Here is a 22,272-nt window from a genome sequence, read left to right on the forward strand (position 1 = left end):
CTTAACCTTTTCAGTGCACCCCTGGAAAAATTATTTCAAATAATTTTTCACAAAAGCAAAATGTGTCCTAAAAATGTAGATAGTGCTGCATCTTCTCAAACAGGGTGTCAAGACCCCATGGTGGGTTTCCATGGCCCCCTAGGTGCTACGGCACAGATGTTGTGAATCAATTCATTAGATAGCCAGCCCGATCCACTGGAATCAATTGGGTTCAGCCCACATTAATCTAGTGCAGCGGTTCTTAACCTTGTTTGAGGTACCGAACCCACCAGTTTCATATGCACATTCACCAAACCCTTCTTTAGTGATAAATCAAATATGATTTATTTCCAAATTCAAGACATAGGTATATGTTTTTTTATTGGTACACAAAATGAACCGTGCATAGTGCCTAGGGTTCGATCGAATCCTGGTTAAGAACCACTGATCTAGTGTGTACGTGAGATGAAATAGGGCAGGATTGTTGCAGGAATTTACATGACTGTTCCATTCACCTGCGTGGATCATGTAGAAATTTTTGTGCTTGCCACGATAATCCCAATCTAGACAAACAGAGACAGATTGTCAGTAGCAGACATTTCTGCAGCAAATATGCAGCATGTGAATTACCTCCTTAAAGTGTGTTCTGTTTGTAGTGTAAAAATGTCATATGGACACAAAGAATAGAAGGAGCAGTCAACAAGCAACATGTTCAAAGGTTCCTACACTGTACATATGAGCTGTATGACTAGGGGTGTTAAAACATACAGATCTTAAACACCATATAGGTAAATCTTCTGCTGCTTTGGGAACATTGAGCAGAGGAGGCCAAGCCTTGTTCAGTCCCTCCTATTTGCTATTATTTGATGATGAGGGGTCAATAACTAAGCCATTCAGCAGCAAAAGATCATAATGAGGAAAACAATGGACTGGCCCGTTCTGTCCTGGGTGTCATGGTACTGGCATGGTGGGACTACTTTCATCTTTTCTCAAATACCATCTCTCTTCTTTGTATACCACGGAACAAGATCTTTTTAGACTGAACATGTGACTATAGTAGATGCTACAGCTGACTGGTATTTCTTTCTATTACTGTGGACACGTGGGACACTGTTACAACCTGGGAACCTACCATCACCCACCTACCCCAGGAGTTATGGAAGCTTGGCAAGAGAGCAGCACCATGTATGCCTGGATGGTCTCTGACTTCCTTGGGGCAGTAGAACACTGTGGTAAGGAGGAGGAGGACGGCTTGTGATGAAGGACATTTGGGGCATTTTTTGTGGTTAAAAGGACAATAGTGCTGATGCAAGATACCAAACTATCAGCTGTGAGCAGGAGATCTCACCACCTACCAAAGGAACTGCCACATGTTATCATGATAGCTGCTTATGTCCCCCACCTCTGCAAAAATTTCTGCTTGTTATATCCACATGCTGTGACCCCCCCTCCTCGTGTCCTACAACCAAGTCGGCTGTATTATTATTATTATTATAATTATTATTATTAACATCAATCCGCACAGAGAACTAAATGATCCTGCAGTGTGTCTGTGTTTCTTTCTTTTTTAGTTGCTATGATTCCTAGGATTTCTCTATCTGCCATGAGCTTCTATGTGTTTCTCTCTTGTTATATACTACTGTACCATCTATGAAACTGTATCACTGAAATTTCCCCATTGTGGGACTATTAAAGGAATATCTTATCTCTTATCTTATAGTATAGAGCAATGTATAGATAAACCAAAAACTTGAGGACTCATACAAAATAAGTGATCTTTATTCCCTACATTACATATGGATTTTAACCACTGGGGAGGATTTTTTTGGATTCTACTAGAACGTCATTATTTAGTACTTGGTGGTCTTCAACACTCTGTTCACTTTAAAGCTTAGATTACAAAAGGTGATTGACAGGTGAACTGAGGCAAACAGGTTGGGGATCTGGTCTACCATATGATACGTCTGTAAGTGAACACTACATACTGAAACCGTAGAGCCGCTTTACTGAGGGAACAAAAAATGACCTAAATATTGGAATGTTTACAATACAAAGATGGACACTACTGAAGACTCGGTGATGGACTGCTCAAGAAAAGCTTTTTATCTTGACTTTTTTGGGAGGTCAAAGGTCTTCCAAGTCACAAGTGTACCAGAGGGTGAATTACTTCACTTCCTCTGAAGTCTGACACCTATTTAGTGTCATGTGTAATATATCATTATATAATCCAAGACGATAAAAAAAACCCTCATCCAGATAGAAATCTATCAGCAGTGACATTGTAATCTAATTGTCTCTTTTGAGCACCATGATAACTCATTGAGGATGAGGCCTCACATTCTGAAAACACAGTTTTATTTGTTGCAGATTTTGTTGAGTGTTTTTGAGCCAAAGCCAAGAATGGCTACAAAAGGAGTGAAGGAATGTGTGATATATGGGAAGCCTTTAGAATTCAACCTTCTGCCTAATCCACTCCTTGCTTTGGCTCAAAAACACGCAGCAAAATCTGGAACAAAAAAAAAATCTACGTTTTTGCAAAACATAGCAGAAAATAAGCTTTTTTTGTTGCAGATTTTACTGAGGTTTTTTGAGCCAAAGCAAGGAGTGGATTAGGCAGAAGGTAGAAGTATAAGGGCTTCTTTTATATTTCCCATTCCTTTTCTAGCCATTCTTGACTTTGGCTCAAAAAATGCAACAACTCTGCAGCAAAAAAGCTGCGTTTCCGCAAAGTGGGGAATTAGCCTAAAAGAACAAAAACTCCTTCTACATCTGACACACAATAATGGTATTCTTCATTATGTAGAACAGGAGCTCTGTTGTGACACATTGTACTTCGGGAAGGTTGACAGTGCTGAATGAATCTGATATGTTGGTAATTATCATTAATTCTATAAATACCTGCTGGCGTAACTTGTAATTATTTTAGGTACAGAACCGAGAGGTAAAGAGGTAAAGAGATGTGGTATGGTGGATTCCAGAGGGAGACTTTTATACAATGTACTGAGGTGACGTTATGGAAATTATATTATTTTAGCCCCAACCCAACATTCCTCCATTTTAATGAACACACCTTCCAGGGAAACAGGTTCATTTTCCAAGAACTTCTTGGCTCAAAGAAGTCAAAGAATCTCCAAAAATATTCCAACAATGAAAATATATTCTTCTTAAAGGGAACCTGTCACGGGGAAAAGGCAGTCTGATCTGTAAGCGTATGCAATAGAGCAGGAGGAGATGGGAAGTTTAATGTATCATTTTGTGGGATTCAATATCATCTGTCGATTATCTATTGAAATTTCTACTCTTGCTATTAGGACCGCCTCAGGACTTCCCATCGCAATCTGCTTAGCTCCTACTCTTTAACATTTGACATCAGTTTCCATGAAGCAGGTTCCCTTTAAAGAGAACTTTTTCACATTGTGTCCCTTTTAAGCTCAAAGAGAAGTTCAAGATATAGGATAACCCATATAATACCTTAATCTGACCACGTGTCAAAATCCAGAATTACCACCTTTGGCAGAGCGGACCACTGCAAGACGTGCAGGAAGAGAGGAGATGTTGTGATGATATTCACTGGGATGTTGAGCCATACCAACTCCAGTGCCGTGGCCAGCTGCTCTAGGTTATGTGGTTGAGCATCCATGGCACAAACAACCCTATCGAGGTGGTCCCACAGATTCCTGATTGGGTTCAAGTCCGGGGAATTTGCTGGCCAGGGAGTACGGTAAACTCATCTTGGTGCTCCTCGAATCACGCACGTACACTGCGAGCTTTATGACACATCGCATTGTCCTGCTGGTAGATGCCATCATCCTGAGGAAAAACATTTCGCATGTAGGGGTGAACATGGTCCGCAAGGATAGATGCATACTTGTGTTGATCCATCGTGCCTTCCATAATGATGAGTGCACCCAGATGGCTGATGACACGTGCCTTCTGCGATTGGTTATTTAACGTTGACGTCAAAAGTAGGTGTTGGTCACATTAATATGACTGTACTGTGTATATAGTGGAAAACATTTTTAGCCATCAGATCATCAGCCACATAGGACAATGAAAAATTCTTTGTGGGCCAAATGTGTTCCCCACCAGTAACCCTTGTCCTCAATTCCCAGCAATCACTAAAAATAGAATTCCCAGGTGCTCTATATATTTCCTAAAGTGTCTAAGAAATATAAACCATAACTAATACCTCTAATATCGCCATATATGCCCCATGGAATATGTGCTGTACACCATAGCTCTTCTTTCTGGAGTTCACATGCAGGTGTCAGAGTTGAAGGAATTGTCCCAGATTAACCAATTTTCTGCAAGATAGGTGATAAGTAACCGATCGCCAGGGGTTCCACTCTCAATGATGCGGCAGCATGCATTTGCAACCGTTCCGATTTGTTCCATTCCAATGGGGGCACAACACCTCGTTTTTGTTATTGGTGGGAATCCCAGTTGAGGGGGACACGTTATTCTGCTCAATCCATTAAAGGATACTGAATGATAAAAATGTGTGCTATTCGCACCACACCTGTCCATGGGTTGTGTATAAAATTGCAGTTCGGTTAAGGTTCCTAACACTCAGCTGCAATACGGCATACAACCTGTGGACTGGTGTGGTGCTGTTTTTCAGAATAAAGCAGCCATGGTTTCCTAATACTTTACAATACCTTTAAAGATGAAAAAGTTGTGATCTTATTTTTCTTTACACGTAACAAATGATGAGCAAACTGGAAATGGAAAAGTTAAGTGTTTATTTATTTTTTCTGCCCCGCCCTGATGATCGAGAATATGCCGTGCAGTACAATGCGTCCACTGAACTCTTCATAGAAAGCGTAATATTTTTCCAAGCACTGAGTTGTACATGTGGTTACGGAGCTTTCATGTGATTTGATGTGGCTATGAGGCGCAGTCCGCCACTTTGTTTGACTTTCCTCATCATTGGTTCACTAAATCTGATGTAAGACTTCTTCCATTGACAGTGTTATAACTTTCTTTCCATAAAGTCCAAGAGATATTTATAGAAGTATCTGAAAGATTTCAGGTGATTGTAAATTTTAGTGATCCAGTAAAAAAGAACAGAAAAGCAACAATAAACTAGGAGCTGAGATGGATAAAAGTGTTTAAAGTAAAGTGCCGTAAACCTAAAAAAAGATGCAATACTGGTAGGGCATCTCAATTAGGTTAGTTCATATAACAGGATAGCCAATTCAATGGCCATAGAAGTATTAGGCTACCTGACATTGGGGAGCAGTCACCTATCCACTCACTTACATGCACCTACAGCTTAACATGTCATGTATATTAAAGGCCTTTATAAAAAGACAAAAAAAACAACCTTTTCTAATGCTATATGTACCCTGTGTCAGAAGGAGAAGATGTGTTCTCCTAATGCAAAACTGGGACGAAGTACATATTCCAATACCTGTCGCAAGTTCCAAAAACACAAGATGAATGGCAGAAACTCAGTGTCCCAAAATGGGTGTATATACATGTATCTAGTCCTCCACCAGCGTCTCTCAATAACGGAGCAATTTGTTGCAGCCCAGACCGTACACCCAAGGGGTCTCAACTACCAGGGTTGCAGGGGTAGCGGCTGCCACAGGGCCCGCTGCATTTTTTTTTCTTAATAGGCCGTTACCGACTGGAGTTACTCCAGCCGGTATCGGGCCCTATTTACTTACCGATCCTGGCAGAGGCCGGGATCGGTAAGTGATGCTGCGGGCTCCATAAACACTATTATTATACTTGGGAGTCTTTTTAGACCCCCGAGTATAATGATCGGAGGCCAACACCACCGAGGACTGCAGCAGAGCCGGAGATAGGTAAGTGACAGTGTTTTTTTATGTTGGTCCCCCCCCCCCCCCCCCTGATTATTATACTCTGTGGCCTGAAAAGACCCTAGAGTATAATAATTGTTCATGGTTGTTCACAATGGGGCAAAATACTGTGTATAGGGGCACTATGGGGCATAATATTAAGTGCAGGGGCCACTATGGGGAAGTAATAGTGTGTGCAGGGGCCACTATGGGGAAGTAATAGTGTGTGCAGGGGCCACTATGGGGAAGTAATAGTGTGTGCAGGGGCCACTATGGGGAAGTAATAGTGTGTGCAGGGGCCACTATGGGGCATAATACTGTGTGCAGGGAATACTATGGGGCATAATACTGTATGCAGGGGATACTATGGGGCATACTAGAGCACGTGGGAATGTGGGTGGGGAGTCAGTCAGGGTCTTCGGCATCGGTCGGGGGGGTCCCATGTCCAAAGTTCACCACGGGGCCCAGCCATTACTAGTTATGTCACTGCATACACTTCATATCAACCCATGGAGGGAAATTTTCAGGGGCCCTTGAAAAAGGCCCCTGCTTGGGCCAATTTGTGGTCCGTGGTCTTAGGTTCAATAAATTGCTCAATCATTTGAAGATGTTGGCAGAAGTCTTACTATTCTTATAGTGGGTAAGAGATATTAGTGATTGGGCATACTAATATAGAAACATAGGTCAGAACAAAGAAATAATATGGAGCAAGAAAACTTATATTAGGACTCATGTATTCCTCCTTATTATGGCTTTGTATAGTCTTACAGTTGTACTCATACTAGAGTTTGTATAGTGATTCGTATAAAAGATTTCTATTAACTGATATGGTTAAAAATACATACACATATGACATCTGATAGAGCATGGTGCCATTTTTCTCTATGGTGCCATATGGACATTTTGAGATTGGACAGGTATGTAAAAAAGGCTGTGTCTTCATAAAGTCCCAAAACATTAAACAAAGTCATCAGATTCCAGCAAGAACCTACTATGACTACTTGAGTAATCTTACATCAGATTATGGGCAGCATCGGACTGGACATCCTAATGTCCAGTGTAAGAAATTAGAAATCCAACCCCTGTAACTGTGAACAACTACTGTCCATTGTATTACACATGTTGTTGCCATTAATACACCCATATCATTACAGGGAACCTTTCAGCTGCTTCTTCCAGCCTAAACCTTGGCCAGCATGAAATCCCAATCCTTTAGTATATAAACTATATTTTACTCTGTAATGCTGAGGTGCAGAAACACACTAGGAATAAGGAAATGGTCCACTGGGTGGGTCCCCTTTAGACTCTATCCATCCAGCTTCACTTGTTTGATAGGCCCATATCTATATACATAGGAAGAGATGTGTAAAGCAATGAAAACCAGGCAGGGAGAGGTTTGAGGAGAGATACCTAGCAGTAGTTTTTTTTAATAGGCCGTTACCGGCTGGAGTTACTGCAGCCGGTAATGGGCCCTATATACTTACCGATCCTGGCAGGGGCCGGGATCGGTAAGTGACGGTGCAGGCCCCACAAGCACTATTATACTCGGGGTTTTTTCAGACCCCCTAGTATAAAGATCGGAGGCTCGGGAGAGGTAAGATAACATATTTATTTACCTCTCCAGGCAGGCTTCGGCCTACTTGTGTGACGTCATATGACCTGCGACGCAGGGCCCCGGGCACATGGCGTCCTGAAAGATGGCCAACAGCGATGGAGAATGCAGGGGAGTCGGGAGATAAGTAAGTAACAGTAGTTTATTATGTTTGTATCCCTCTGGGTCTTCGATTATTATACTCTGGGGTCTGAAAATACCCCAGAGTATAATAATTGTTCATGTGTGTCCACAATGGGACATAATACTGTGTACTGGGGCCACTATGGGGACATAATACTGTGTACTGGGGCCAGTATGGGGACATAATACTGTGTACTGGGTCACTATGGGGACATAATACTGTGTACTGGGGCCAGTATGGGGACATAATACTGTGTACTGGGTCACTATGGGGACATAATACTGTGTACTGGGGCCACTATGGGGACATAATACTGTGTACTGGGGCCAGTATGGGGACATAATACTGTGTACTGGGACCAGTATGGGGACAAAGTACTGTGTACTGGGACCATTATGGGGACATAATTCTGTGTACTGGGGCCAGTATGGGGACATAATACTGTGTTCAGGGGCCAATATGTGGTATTATAGTGTGCCCAGAAATGCGCGGGGGGGGGGGGGGGGGGCTTTAGGGGTCAGTTGGTTGAGGTCCTCAGCGTCGGTCGGGGGGGTGGGCATGTCAAAAGTTTGCCACAGGGCCCCGCCATTCCTAGTTACACCACTGCCACTAATATCTTGTGGGCCCCAGTGCAAGCTTTTGTCCAGGGCCCCCTACTTCATCCCTATACGGAATTCTTAATAGTGATGGTTACGGGGCCTAAGGAGTTTAATCCACCTTAGTGTGGTTAGGGTAATCTCTAAGGTCTCCTAAGGCTAGTGGCCCCCGGAGTGACTGCACCCTTTGCACCCCCTCAAGTTACGCCCCTGTCTGTTACTCTTGTTGGCCTGTCCAATCCTGTATCACGTAGGAAATCTCATTCCTGTTATTTTACATATAACTTTTTGATGTTTAGTTTTGCATTATTGTGAGTAATTAATCTTTGGTAAGAATTATATTCGACGCCTTTTGTATTAAAAACAAAAACCTCTGTAACAACCACAACGAACCTGCAGCGTAATTTCCGTCCAATCTCTATGGCAACTGATGGGCTCATAAACTTGTATGGTTGGAGTTGTTGTATTTTTCCAGAGGAAGGAGAATATCACAGCACAGTATGGTCCGCTCTTCAATCAGCAAAGTGGTTAACATCCCCAGTAAACAATAAACTTGATAAATGTGCCATATTGATAGCAGCGGGAGTTTTTCAGGCGCTGAATTTAGACAGCTGTTTGCAGAGGGATTATTATTTCAACTGCAATACTTTTCTTCTAAGAGCATGAGACTGCTTTATTATTGCAGAATCAGGAGACAGATTACAGTGATGAAGGTCGATCCTGGAAAGGTGATGGCTTCCAGTCTTAGAAATTGCCCGCCCAATTACTGAAAAGGATGTCTAGATACAGCTCTATGGCTGATTCTCATTTCCAGCAGTGGAGTAACATTTAAAGGGGTTTCTGCATTTTTTTTTGTCAATAAAGTTCAAATAACAGAATATATCTAGCTGTCTTTCTTTTATACACAAGGCTAAAACTGGGGATTGCGGCAATGGATATAATCTTATAAATCATAGAAAATCTTAACACTTAAAGGAGCTTTCCAGGTAAGGCTGATGTTATTACTAGTGCAAGGCATGAGGGGTAAAGCGTAACACATGGTTTCATTGAATCCCTTCATCATTCTCCGCTCTGTTGTTTTTCGTATTGATGACCTAAGGATAGGATAGGTCTAAAGGATAGGTCTTTAGTATCTGATCAATGGGGGTCTGATGCCTGAACCCTGCACAGGAAACTACTGCAATGGATAGAAGTGGAATCAGCTCTGCTCCTATTCAAGTAATGGGACCAGAGCTGCAGGCTCAGTTCACTATATAGTAGGGCACTGGGGCACTATATCTCTACTCCTATTACTTAGGGCTTTTAATCACATACTTTGCTATAGTTTCTAGTGCCTGGAGGCAGACAGGTCATCTGTCTTCTGGATAGGTCATCAGTATAACGATTGACGGATGGAAAACGCCTTTAAGGGCACATTATGGGGCTGACAATTGGCTGAATGAAGGTTGCTAGGAATGTTTGCCTGTAAATATCTCTTATATGGATGCTAAATCCTTGGGTGGCAGCAAATCTTCTTATGTAAGCAGGCATGTCATGCTGATAGTAATGAAACTGAGTTTTCCCGAATAAGTGCACTATCGATCATTTTGTCACATACAGTGCCAATAATTGTACCATGTAAATGGATCTAAACATACGTCAAGTCATCTTGTTTTATCTGTGGTCAGTGCCCATTACCAGTTTTTGTGCCAAGTAACTACTGGGACCCCAACCAGACAACTATCACCTATCCTCTAAATAGGGGTTGTTTCTGACTCGCAGAATACCCCTTTAACCAAAACTTATGAATAACTAAAAAATCCATTTGTATTATCAGCAAGGCAGACAAACACCTCTTTATCTTAATGTCGCCACATGTCTGCACTATTAAAGGTGAGTGAAAACCACAAACTAGACAAATGTTAGATAATTTAAGATATTTGCATAATTTCTCTATTTAATGATAATACTTAAGCAGTAATGAGATTTTTGAATATGAAGATCTGTTTGTTGTCCCTTCATCTCTTACATCTTATGCCTGATATATATTTGTATGTACATGAGGTTAGGTTCACATCAGCGTTCGGGTTTCCATTCGGGGGTGCTAGCATTTTCTTTATAAGTATAATAGAGGCAGAAAGTCCGCAGATAAAAACTCTACAGACTGTCTGTCTGTGGAAAAAACAGTGATGCGTTTCCTCCGCGGTCTTTTCTGCAGCGTTTTTTGGCTGCGGCATTTTTTTTTTTTTGTAACTGCTGTGTACATAACTCCATGACTCTATGGGCACATTCAGTACAGGGTGGACCATAAGTATGGAAACACCCAGATAAAATGGAAGTGGTTGCTGATATCAGGGGCGTCACCTGGCCTCAGATGTTCCCCCCTCCTACTAATATGCCACCAACGATAATGTGATATCAGCAACCACTACTTCCATTTTATCTGGGTGCATCCATACTTATGGCCCACCCTGTAGCATATATGCGTAGACATTCTCTTATTCACCTAATTTCTGGTTGTTTTTTTTTTTATTAATTTCCATAGAAATTGACCTATCATTGTATTTATACAGCGTATAGTAGCTCTCTGCTCAAAACATGGAGGGGCTCTTGAGAGGGTGTTTCTCATATAGGGATCATTGTCTTAATAGATGGTTTAATAGATGGTGCAGGGGATTTGTGATTCATCTGCAAAAAAGGCCCAGTAGTGACTGTTACCTCTGCACCCCTATAGCTGGGCCCCTGACTGTGCCAAAGCATTGAAAAGGGATAAAAAAAAAAAGCATGAAACGCATTTTAATGGCATGACTTGACCCAGTCATGTCAAAATGATGTATAAAGTGTCTTCTTATGGCGTATGGCAGCTGGTATACTCCAGTGGAATGGCCGCCTTGTCTTCACCGCGATATATAGCATCAACATAAAGAATAAGATTTTTCTAAATCTTTTCCACATGATGCAAAAAAAACAAAAAAATAAACCTGCAGCATGTCAAATATTGCAATGCAAAGGATGAAAGCATAGAGAGACCTGCATCGAGTCCTGCAATTGTGCTGCTACAAAATTGCCCAATTTGGGCCTGTTCTTGCGGTTGTGCCTTTTGGGAAGACACACTGGTGAATCGCCCTGACACAAGATGCTTGCTGTGTGTAACTACAGCCTTATGCAGCAAATATCCAGCCCTTGGTTAATGTATGCCCCTAATATATGTACCCAAATGAAACATGAATCTGATCACTATGAAGGATGTGTCCAGTTCTGTAAAGAAGAGTCTGATTGTGATAATTCCTTAGGCTAAAGGAATAAGTAACTGGAGAAGAGGAAGGGGCGGTGTTCAGGTATTAGGTGATGGCTAAATAATAGGAGGGAGCCACGTCTATTAGGGCTATTTCTTTAAGGAGTGTACTTTACAGTAAATCCTGAGGCTTAGTATAACCACAGAATTGAGTGATGGGGGGGGGGGGGGATCACAGTGAGGTCACAATATGGGTTGTGGTCTAAGAAGGCAAGAAAGTTGTGAGGACATAAAAAGAGTTGGATCTGTGGAGGGAAATATCAACATCACTTATGTTTATGAAGACAGGTTAACGCTTCGTAGTATTTGGTAATCTCTGGAGATATTTTGTATATGTGACTTTCAACTATATGGGTGCTTATAGTTCAATAGGGCCTATTCTAGTGGCAGACCCCGCTGAATTCTTTGTGGCTGTGGCAGTCACCTGTCCATGTTCAGTGGCAAAGTTTTGTGGGCTCTGGTACAATCTTATGTCCGGCCCCCTACCTCCTCCCTATAGCGAATTCTTGATAGTGATGTTTACGGGGGCTAAGGAGTTTAATCCACCTTAATGTGGTTTGAGTAATCTGTGGGTGTCCTTGGCTTGTGGGCCAGATGGAAGCTGCAATCTCAATACTGATGTCAGTGCTTATGGGCCCCCTAAGGCTCCTGGGCCCTGATGCAACTGTACCCTCTCAAATTACACCCCTGTCCATGTTGAAACCTCATCACTACAGGCCAGGTTACAGAGACCAGTGAGGGCCTGGGAAGCGGCAGTCGGGGATTCGTAAACTGAGTATTGCTTGGTGTGTAACTTTGTAGCATTCTAAGCTTTTGTTAAGAAACACAATTACATGGCTGGACTTTAATTTCACTGGTTAGGACTGTAAAACTGTAAGTTCATTAATAAAAAATTCCAACTATTCTGTGCCTATATTTGACACAACACATTAAAGCTCTAGTATAAAGTCAGGCTGTGTTATTATCATTGAGGACAAGATTACATGTTTACACCACACACATCTATCTCTTCATCTCGGATACTTTGTATATTGAATTGCAGCATTTTGACGGCTCTGCTTACTATGTCCTATAATCTCATACACTCATAAAGTGCTATATAGTAACTTCTGTGCTAGGCAGTGATACAGAGACTGGGAATGTACTGCTACATAGCTACTGGGATTAGTCATTCAGTACGCTGGGAAAGTGGAGTGACAACTGATAATGGGAATGTTATGGGTACGTGCACATTTGTGGCTGGTATCTTCCAGCTGTTTACTAACTGAGTCTGTTGTAACTTTATAACTATTCTTATATGTGTTTAATCCAGGGGCATAACTATGGGTGTAGCGGCTGCCACAGGGCCAGGGATAACAGGGGGAGTAAAAGTAAAGGTTCGCCACGGGGTCCCTAGATTTCTAGTTACACCACTGGTTTGATCCATATGTTTGTGTATTAGAATCCAAGGAGTTCCATTGTGCTAAACCACTTTTTATCCATTTCATCCATAGCCAGAATGTCTCTTTCCTGTTTAATGGTTTATGACAATTCATAATTGGGGAGAATACATACATAATAGGGTGAATGCTGTCCTTTTCCATCTGACCTAATACAATTCAGTTGGGTCCATTAGCAGACTGTTAATGGATGAAACTGGGTCAAATATTCGGTGTTCCGGTTTTTGAAAGTAAGAGGATTAATGAGAATTTTGATGAATAATTTTGCTGTTCAGTCCCAGTTAAACATAATGGCTGCCCATCTATATATTTTATCGTAAGGGTTTTGCCCCAATTTATTATACATATATTTAGTATTCAATGTCTTAATATTGACTAATCACTTCCTCCATGTAACCAAAGAGTGGCTGAAACCATTCTGTTAAGGGGTCCATAACATTGACCATGGGGGTGTCCGACATTGAAAGGGTACTCTTTTGGCCTCTAACAGGTACATAGCCTGGAGTTTTTGGGCATACATATAAAGTGTATAAAAGTTACAAGATGTTAACGGGGCCTTAAATCTGGATTTTACTACAAATTTTTCTGCAGATTTCACCCTCTTTCTTTCGGATACAAGGCAGATAAGGACATAAGTTATAGCACTATAGGAGAACATGATATGTATTTGCAGTACTTGTAACACCTGAGAGAGTAATGCAAAAGTTTTCTTATTTTCAGTCATCTTATGCCACTCATGTCTAGATATGAAATTGGACACGTGTAGGTGTAGAGAAGAAATACACATTTACAGTAGGTATTTCCTTCACGTTTACTGGCGCGTCTTGGGAATGCCAAGAAATCTACATTACTATCAATCCCATATGCCGGCAGAAAGACAGACAACCTGTATACTTGGCTCTCACTATTCTCAGGTGTTCCACATTTACACAGACCCCACGCCAAATCCATGCGAGGCTTTTTTTGTACGGCCTTAACATCTATTTCCTGCACAACCTGTTCCTTGTGATCAGCCTTGGCAGTCGACCCACCCTTTTAACTCTTCATACATTGCATGGGAAGCTGAGCGAGAGCAGGTAGAGGCGTCAGGTGTGTGTCGGGCTTGTTGGGACTCTGTCTGCTGGCCTGGAGGCAGGATTCCCTGGTGTTTAAAAATAGCTTTTGGTCCAGGAATCATGATGGATTTCCTAAGGAATATTCTGGTGAGTTATGTCTTTTTTATTACTCTCTCTATGAGGAGCGCGCTTTAGTTTTTACTGTTGGTCCTGTACCTGTGTTTACCTTTCTGCAGGCTGTGTACACATGGCACTTACTTCATTCCTTCAGGGGCTAAGATGAAGGGCAGGAGAATGTCTTTATTGTCCACTGTAACCATCTTATCTGCATGCATATGCTTTGTATTATTCAGCTAGCTTTAGTGTAATAATCAGTAATGTATTTACTTGTACCCATATGGCTCATATACTTAGTGGAGCACTTTATATTATGTAGGCTTGAAGTTAGAATCTATCTATCTATCTATCTATCTATCTATCTATCTATCTATCTATCTATCTATCCGTTCATCTATCTATCCGTCTATCTATCTACCTGTCAATTGTTATCTGCCCCAATACATAATAAACATCTGTCAATTCCAAGCATGCTAATCTTGTTTAATGTGGACCGACATATTGTATTTACAATGACTTACAGCTTTAGTTTTTCACAGAGGTTTCAGCAACGTAAAACTAACAGTAAAATTGATGCATTTTATACAGAGCATCATATAAAAAGTTTTTCGGATACAAATATGTGGAATTTTACTAGATTGGGTAGATATATGGATAAAATAGAGTAATTAGATACGTACTGAGACTTACATTATACCACATGTACAACTATTAGGGGATTATTGTAGAATAATGATGGGAACAAGGAATCTACATAAGAAGCTTCATCACTGCCTCTTAGTAATAAAATATGTCAAAGTGCAAATTTAGATGTACCCCAAACTATTCAAGTCTTGGTAGTAGGTGGCATATTCTATAAAAGACAAAGGGACAGATTCACTAAGACTGGTGTTTCGTATGCCAGTCCTAATAGGTACTTGCATAGCCTTCCATTATAATTCACTCCAGAAAATGGGCGTGAGTTATAACAAATATGTCAGGCCATGGTATCACTGCCCTGCTCTCTGCCCCGCTCTTTGCCCCACTCTCTGCCCCGCTCTCTGTCCATCTCCACCTACACCCACGCAAGTGTTTAATTTATGAACTCCATGTAATGTGTTTTTCTTGTTACCAAAAATTGTGCATTTTTAGACAAGTTCACCACATATCCAATAACAAGATTTTTGTTAATAATTAATAAACGTGAGGACAAAAGTACAATGCGATCTTGGATAAACAGTGTGAATTTGGTGAATGACCATTATTAAGTAGTTGTAGTGTTCCAGTGATATAGCAAGTAGAGATGCACCTTGAAGCCACAGTGCAAAACTGACAACAGGGCTATGTTCAATAAAGAGACATTTTTGGTCCAACTTTGACCGTAACCTGTATTTCCCCTATAATTATACATTACATAGCAGGGTAGCCATACATAGCAGTCTGCAGTCATATTTACAAGTCTACCCATAATGTATAGTGTATTATTTGATTCTATATTATTTGATTCTACATTCTATATTGCTTCTTCTAATTGATGAAATCCCAAGAATAAGGAAAGATTAAAATCTTACTATTTAAACATTTACTCAAACTCTTATGAAGTAATGACCAAATATAGACTAAACTTTACAGCTACTCGTACATTCGCATGACCAAGCATCCATTTTTTCACGCCCATTTTGCTCCTGAGAGGCTCCGTTTTCATGGCTTCCACATACATTTGAGTGCATGGCGAGATCAATGAAAACAGATAAAAATGGAACATCAGAAAATCAGTCTTGTGAATAGTTTCTATTAAGCTCCTTTATGTGGCCGTGGCTGTGATAGGGTAGATATGCACTGTCTTGTGGATTTATCCAATATTTTGATGTTCATCTGAAGTAGGAAATTTGTAGGAGTGGATGCCCCTGATCCATAGTGTTAGCAATAGATTTTCCCCATCCTATGGCTGTCTAGTGAAGAACAACCCCAACTTTATGTCCCAGTTATTAACAAAAACATAGATATAATATGTAAGGAAAAAATATAAGCGGCACCACTACTCTAGCAAGCCTGACGAAGTGCAAGATGCATCAAATGGTCATTGCTTGAAAGTGTTACCATTCCTCTTCTCGTGTGCAGACGATTTTAAAAAGCGTGTAATAAAGGATCGTTGTTTTTAAACGAATCGCTCCTGTGAGTGCCCTGCTTTTTTTCTAATTTCTGGAAAAAAATAGATATATTTCCCAAAAAAGAATATCAACGTATTGATGAATACATTACAATAATTACATAAATAATATATAAAACCTAACCCTTGTTTTCCATTATGTAATGTGCGGGAATATGCGACAATTTCCTGTCCCAAGTGTTCCTGTTTATTTAGACTCTTTGGAAATCCTAAGGAAATAAGCAGGGACATAAGACTTTAATAGTATTAAAGAAATTAACATGAACAGTATGAAATGCGTGTCACATGGAAACATGTGTATACAGTAGTCTACTCGATGGCGGTTGTAAACTGTTTGATCAATTGTTTTTTGTTCTTGCAGCCTCTAGCATTGTTTTTAGATTTTGCATACAAAGTTTCCTTTATTGTGACCGGCTTGACAACTTTACAGACCAATTCTCCCTCTAACGGTGTCTACTGTCAATGCTTTCCTTGCGCCCGTGTATCCATAATGATATTCTCCATTGTATTATATTATTCCAGAATATGGCTTTTTATAAACTTGACTTTATACACTAAGCCCCATAGCAGAATATGACTACTGACTATGCCCTAAGAGTGATTTGGAAATGTGCAAATGCGTGGCAAAGCAGTGCCACACCAGACCCATTGATTCAGTACAGAGTTCCTAGAGTTCTAGGACCATGGGCAGAATATGCAAATCTGTCTTCCATGATGTAATTCCATGATGTATTACATCATGGAAGACAGATTTGCATATTCTTCCCATGTTCCTTTGCACAGTGGAGCGCAAAATGGCTTAATAAGACTCCACACACCTAAATGGTGGTCTCTCCCTAAGGAGTAACGATATCCCCTCAAACCTAGAGTTCTAGGGAGTACCTAGATTACCTGGTTATCTAATGTTCCCTATAGACCTGGGCCCTGTTTCTGATCCTCATGATTGGTTATCTAATGTACCAAGTAGACCTGGGCCCAGTTTTTGATCCCCGTGATTGGTTATCCAATGTACCAAGTAGACCAGTGCCCGGTTTCTGATCCTCATGATTAGTTATCAATGTTCTTGTGAATGTAAACTGTAGCCTTATTGAAAATGTACTTGTAACCTGTTTATTTATAAACCAGAGAAGCCATTTCCACATTACTATCAATAATGGTGTAAGTAAAAGGAAGGCTTAAACATTAAAGGGATCCTATCATTTAAACTCAATTTTTTCTGCCTATCACATAGAAATAGCCTTAAGAAGGGCTATTCTTCTCCTACCTTTAGATGTCTTCTCCGCACCACCTGTCTGTAGAAATCCCAGTTTTCGCCGGCATGCAAATTAATTATCTCGCAGCACTGGAGGCGTCCCCAATGCTGTGAGAGAACTCTCCAGCGCCACCTCCATCTTCTTCAGGAATGGGTCTTCGCGTCTTCTTCCAGCGGTTGCTTCAAACCTCTAGGCCTAGGGCAAAGCCGACTGTGCATGCCTGCCGGCCACAAGAAAATGGCCGCTTACAATACTGTGTAGCGGCCATTTTCTTGTGGCTGGTGGGCATGCACAGTCAGCTTTGCCCTAGGCCCGAGGCCTAGAAGTTTGAAGCCACCGCCGGAAGAAGACACGAAGAAGACCCGATCCTGAAGAAGGGGGATGCCCCCAGTGCTGCGAGAGAACTCATTTGCATACCGGCAAAACCCAGGATTTCTACGGAACGGCGGCGCTGAGAAGACATCTAAAGGTAGGAGAAGAATAGCCTTTCTTAAGGCTATTCCTACGTGGTAGGCAGAATAATTTGAGTTTAAATGATAGGAAACTCTAGTGATGGCATCTCCAATGTCTAATGTACCTCGTATTAAAAATACATTCATGTTATAGAGGCAGACCATGCAAATGCTATATACTTAATCATATAGACATCTCCATCAACATCACAACTACCAAAGATCTCCTGGATAGTAAAACATTAGTGATGCACCATTTTCAGTCATTTAATAGTAAATTATATGCAAATAAAGGCACACAAACTATCAGTAGACTAGAAAACTGCAAACAGTTTGCATGTTATGTTCCACGCTGTCCTAGCACATTCCTCTAAAATGTACAATAATGACACTAAGTGAATTAATGTAAGTGCAGGTATAAGGTAAACCGATAATAAAACACCGGAGTCTACACTCAGGAATTGTGTCCAGGTATTCTGTAATGTTGTTACCGTGGTATATTTTTTTGATAGGTGAAAGTGAGTCTGTCAGGTCTAAAATGCATCCAAAATCAAGAATAGTCTTATTTAGGGGCTTTTGTTATGAGAACAAACATATCTCTATGGCTACATACTGATATTTCTGTAAAGGCATAATACACACAGTGATGTCACAGTACAGGGGTAATATACAAGTGATGTCACAGTACAGGGATAATGTACACAGTGATGTCACAGTACAGGGATAATACACAATGTGATGTCACAGTACAGGATAATGTACACAGTGATGTCACTGTACAGGATAATGTATACAGTGATGTCACAGTACAGGGATAATGTACACAGTGATGTCACTGTACAGGATAATGTATACAGTGATGTCACAGTACAGGGGTAATATACAAGTGATGTCACAGTACAGGGATAATGTACACAGTGATGTCACTGTACAGGATAATGTATACAGTGATGTCACAGTACAGGGATAATGTACACAGTGATGTCACAGTACATGGATAATACACACAGTGATGTCACAGTACAGGGATAATGTACACAGTGATGTCACAGTACAGGGATAATACACACAGTGATGTCACAGTACAGGGATAATACACACAGTGATGTCACAGTACAGGGATAATACACAAGTGATGTCAAAGTACAGGGATAATACACACAGTGATGTCACAGTACAGCGATAATACACACAGTGATGTCACAGTACAGGGATAATGCACACAGTGATGTCACAGTACAGGGATAATACACACAGTGATGTCACAGTACAGGGATAATGCACCAAGTGATGTCACAGTACAGGGATAATGCACACAGTGATGTCACAGTACAGGGATAATGTATACAGTGATGTCACAGTACAGGGATAATGTATACAGTGATGTCACAGTACAGGGATAATGCACCAAGTGATGTCACAGTACAGGGATAATGCACACAGTGATGTCACAGTACAGGATAATACACACAGTGATGTCACAGTACAGGGATAATGTACACAGTGATGTCACAGTACAGGGATAATGTACACAGTGATGTCACAGTACAGGATAATACACACAGTGATGTCACAGTACAGGGATAATACACACAGTGATGTCACAGTACAGGGATAATGTACACAGTGATGTCACAGTACAGAGATAATACACACAGTGATGTCACAGTACCAGGATAATGTACACAGTGATGTCACATTACAGGGATAATATACAAGTGATGTCAAAGTACAGGGATAATGCAGTCAGTAATGTCACAGTACAGGGATAATATACACGGTTATGTCACAAATCAGACATAATGTACACAGTGATGTCACAGTACAGATATGCTCGCTACGACATCATAGCACAGGGATAATACACAAAAACATTGCTGTGTACTCTGTGATATCACAGCATGTGAAGAAAATAATTATAATGATGTCACATACAGGCATTATGATATCCCAGTAAGTTACTGAGAGTATCATCCTGTTATACATAGTTATTACTAATTGCCCACTCAGTTGTTGAGCCCCATAGAAGATGTCTGTTGGTAGATGAGCTGCAAAACCAGTAACCAGACATAACCCATGAACAAAAGAAAGGTGCATATTCTTATTCTTATATAATTTGAATACTCAGATCAATACTCTATATCATATATAAGTGTGTGTTGGGTTTCAAAAGGGCTGAAGTTATTGAAGTAATTTATGTCTGAATTTTTGTCTTGTTTATAGCCATCCTAATATTGCAATTCAACCTTATATGTCAAACAGGTATACTGTATCCTTGTAAGAACTATCCTGTATGTTACAGATAGAGAATTACTTACATTTGTATGATATTATGTCTTATAAAGACATTGCAGTTTTGGCAATGAAGTTTATCCCTTGTGATATATATATATATATATATATATATATATATATATATATATATATATATATATATATATTACTTTCAAGATCTCTACCTGGTTAAACACCTGAAATTGCTGCTAAGACCCCGGTGCTGGTCGTGTGTTGGCCACGTGGGTATTGGATTCTGATTCTGTACTGTAACAAGCCCTGAACCTATGGGTAGATGACATGACCAGGACAGATCTTTTTTCTCCTTGGAAGTAAACCATGAAGATTAAACAGTTTACTTTCTGTCTTTAAGACATCATTATTATTTCTTGTAACATCATCTGATAATTGTATAGAAGCCAGTGTATATGTATATGTTAGCAGATGTAAGATATTGGCATGTTGTATTGCAAGGATCTTGGTCTTGAAGGAACTTTACCTTGTTTTAGTAGGTGTTAAAATTTTAATGACAGAGCAGGCATGTCTAAATAATTATGAAACCCCAAGGGTTCCTTCTAAGGGACTGCTGGAAGCATTGTTTGTATAGACTTCCCCATTGGCTGCCCTATTCTCCTGCATTTTTAACCAGCTGATAACATGTAGTGCTCTTATGTGATAAATTTTATATGTGAATGGGAATAAAGTGCCATGTAAAGGAGCAAGTGATTTCTGGGGTATTTCTATTGTCTATTGTAAACTCTTTTATGTGGTTGGAATGTTCTTTGTATTTCTTAAGGAACAAAAAAAAAATACCATCTGTTTTGTTTTGTTTTTTTGTTTACTCTAACTGGGATTTTAAAAAATATATACACCAATAGAACATTCCAAATCACCCAACTTTATATGTTTTATCATTCATGTGCATTTATATTTACAGGGGTTATCCATGGAGACATAAGGCTTACCCGTACATTCCCAAAGGTTATGCTAGATTCACATCTGTGTCTGGAAGTCCATCAGAGGACCAGAGGGACATAAAAACAGGATGTGACAATTGTGGACACAAATAGAACTGAGTGATCCCATTTACTATAATTTTGTCAGTCGGCTTTAAGTGTATTAGAGATGAGCGAGTGTATTCCATTGAATACCTCCCCTGCATAGTTCTTGGTGTTTAAAAGCGCCAGGGAAGGTGGGAGGGGTATAAAATTTTTACTGCCCCTCCCACCTTCTCTGGCGCTTTTTTACACCAAGAACTATGCAGGGGAGGTATTCGATCGAATAGACTCACTCATCTCTAAACTGTATGAACAGCTCAGACATACCACTTTAATCTTGAATATTAATGAACACCATGATTGCCTGAAGCCCCATTCACTACTTATGCAGAGGGCAGTTGGGAGGCTGAAGCTCTCATTTTTGGCTCCTCTACAGCCACCATGACTCTGCTGAATGAAGCTCCGGCCCTAGTTTATGTGGAGCTGGTGACGTCATAGAACCAGAGCAACTGCAGGGGAGAAGGAGGAATAAGATTCCCAGCCTCCCCCGCTGCTACAAAATGGGCCTCTGGCGGACTGTGGTATACATTAGTAGGAAAGCTTAAAGGGAATCTGTCAGGGCAATTTGGGACACTAAACTAGCCACAGGTCCTGTTATAATGCCATCAGTATAGAACTTCAATGTGTTTTTCCTTCTTATCCATGAAGTGAAAAGTAAGTGTGTTTTGTCCAGGGGAGAACTGAGGATGCTTGGGTTGGAAGGGATATGAACACCTGGCACTTTAATAGAATATTGGGGCCACACAAAAGGTGTGATAGATTTTATCTCCTGAATTTAAGTTTGGTGTGACAATGTCTCTTTTTATGTTATTTAAGAAAAAAAAAAAAACGATTTTAGTAAAAAAACAAGGACCTGCATTTCATAGAGGAAGTGAGGGCAGATAGGCAGATTGTTCATGGATGGGTGGAGATATCCTGCAGAAGAATGTGGTCCTCATGGGTACTACAATATCAGCAAATATGGAAAAAAAATATACTTGAGTTATGAAATTTAGATGGGGGAACTTCCTTCTGGGTCTTCAGTGAATGATGGTATTAGGCATTTTTATAACAGTTGTTGGCCCCATTGATCTCCTTTCATCA

At 40.5% G+C, this 22,272-nt stretch overlaps 1 protein-coding gene across 4 annotated transcripts in view; it reads left to right on the forward strand.

Annotated features, from left to right (window-relative positions):
• Positions 1-22,272, forward strand: part of RAP1GAP2 (RAP1 GTPase activating protein 2) — a 551,082-nt gene that overhangs the window by 417,304 nt on the left and 111,506 nt on the right. The window contains exon 1 of one of the 4 annotated variants that reach the window (XM_075263832.1): positions 13,972-14,033. The exons of the other annotated variants lie outside the window; for them this stretch is intronic. Coding sequence (XP_075119933.1) covers positions 14,007-14,033 — 27 coding nt within the window. The 5' untranslated portion in view covers positions 13,972-14,006. Of the gene's footprint in view, positions 1-13,971; positions 14,034-22,272 lie in introns of those variants that run through there. 4 annotated transcript variants of the gene reach the window in all.

The sequence above is a fragment of the Leptodactylus fuscus genome, chromosome 2 (assembly GCF_031893055.1).
Source record: "Leptodactylus fuscus isolate aLepFus1 chromosome 2, aLepFus1.hap2, whole genome shotgun sequence".
Lineage (NCBI taxonomy): Eukaryota > Metazoa > Chordata > Amphibia > Anura > Leptodactylidae > Leptodactylus > Leptodactylus fuscus.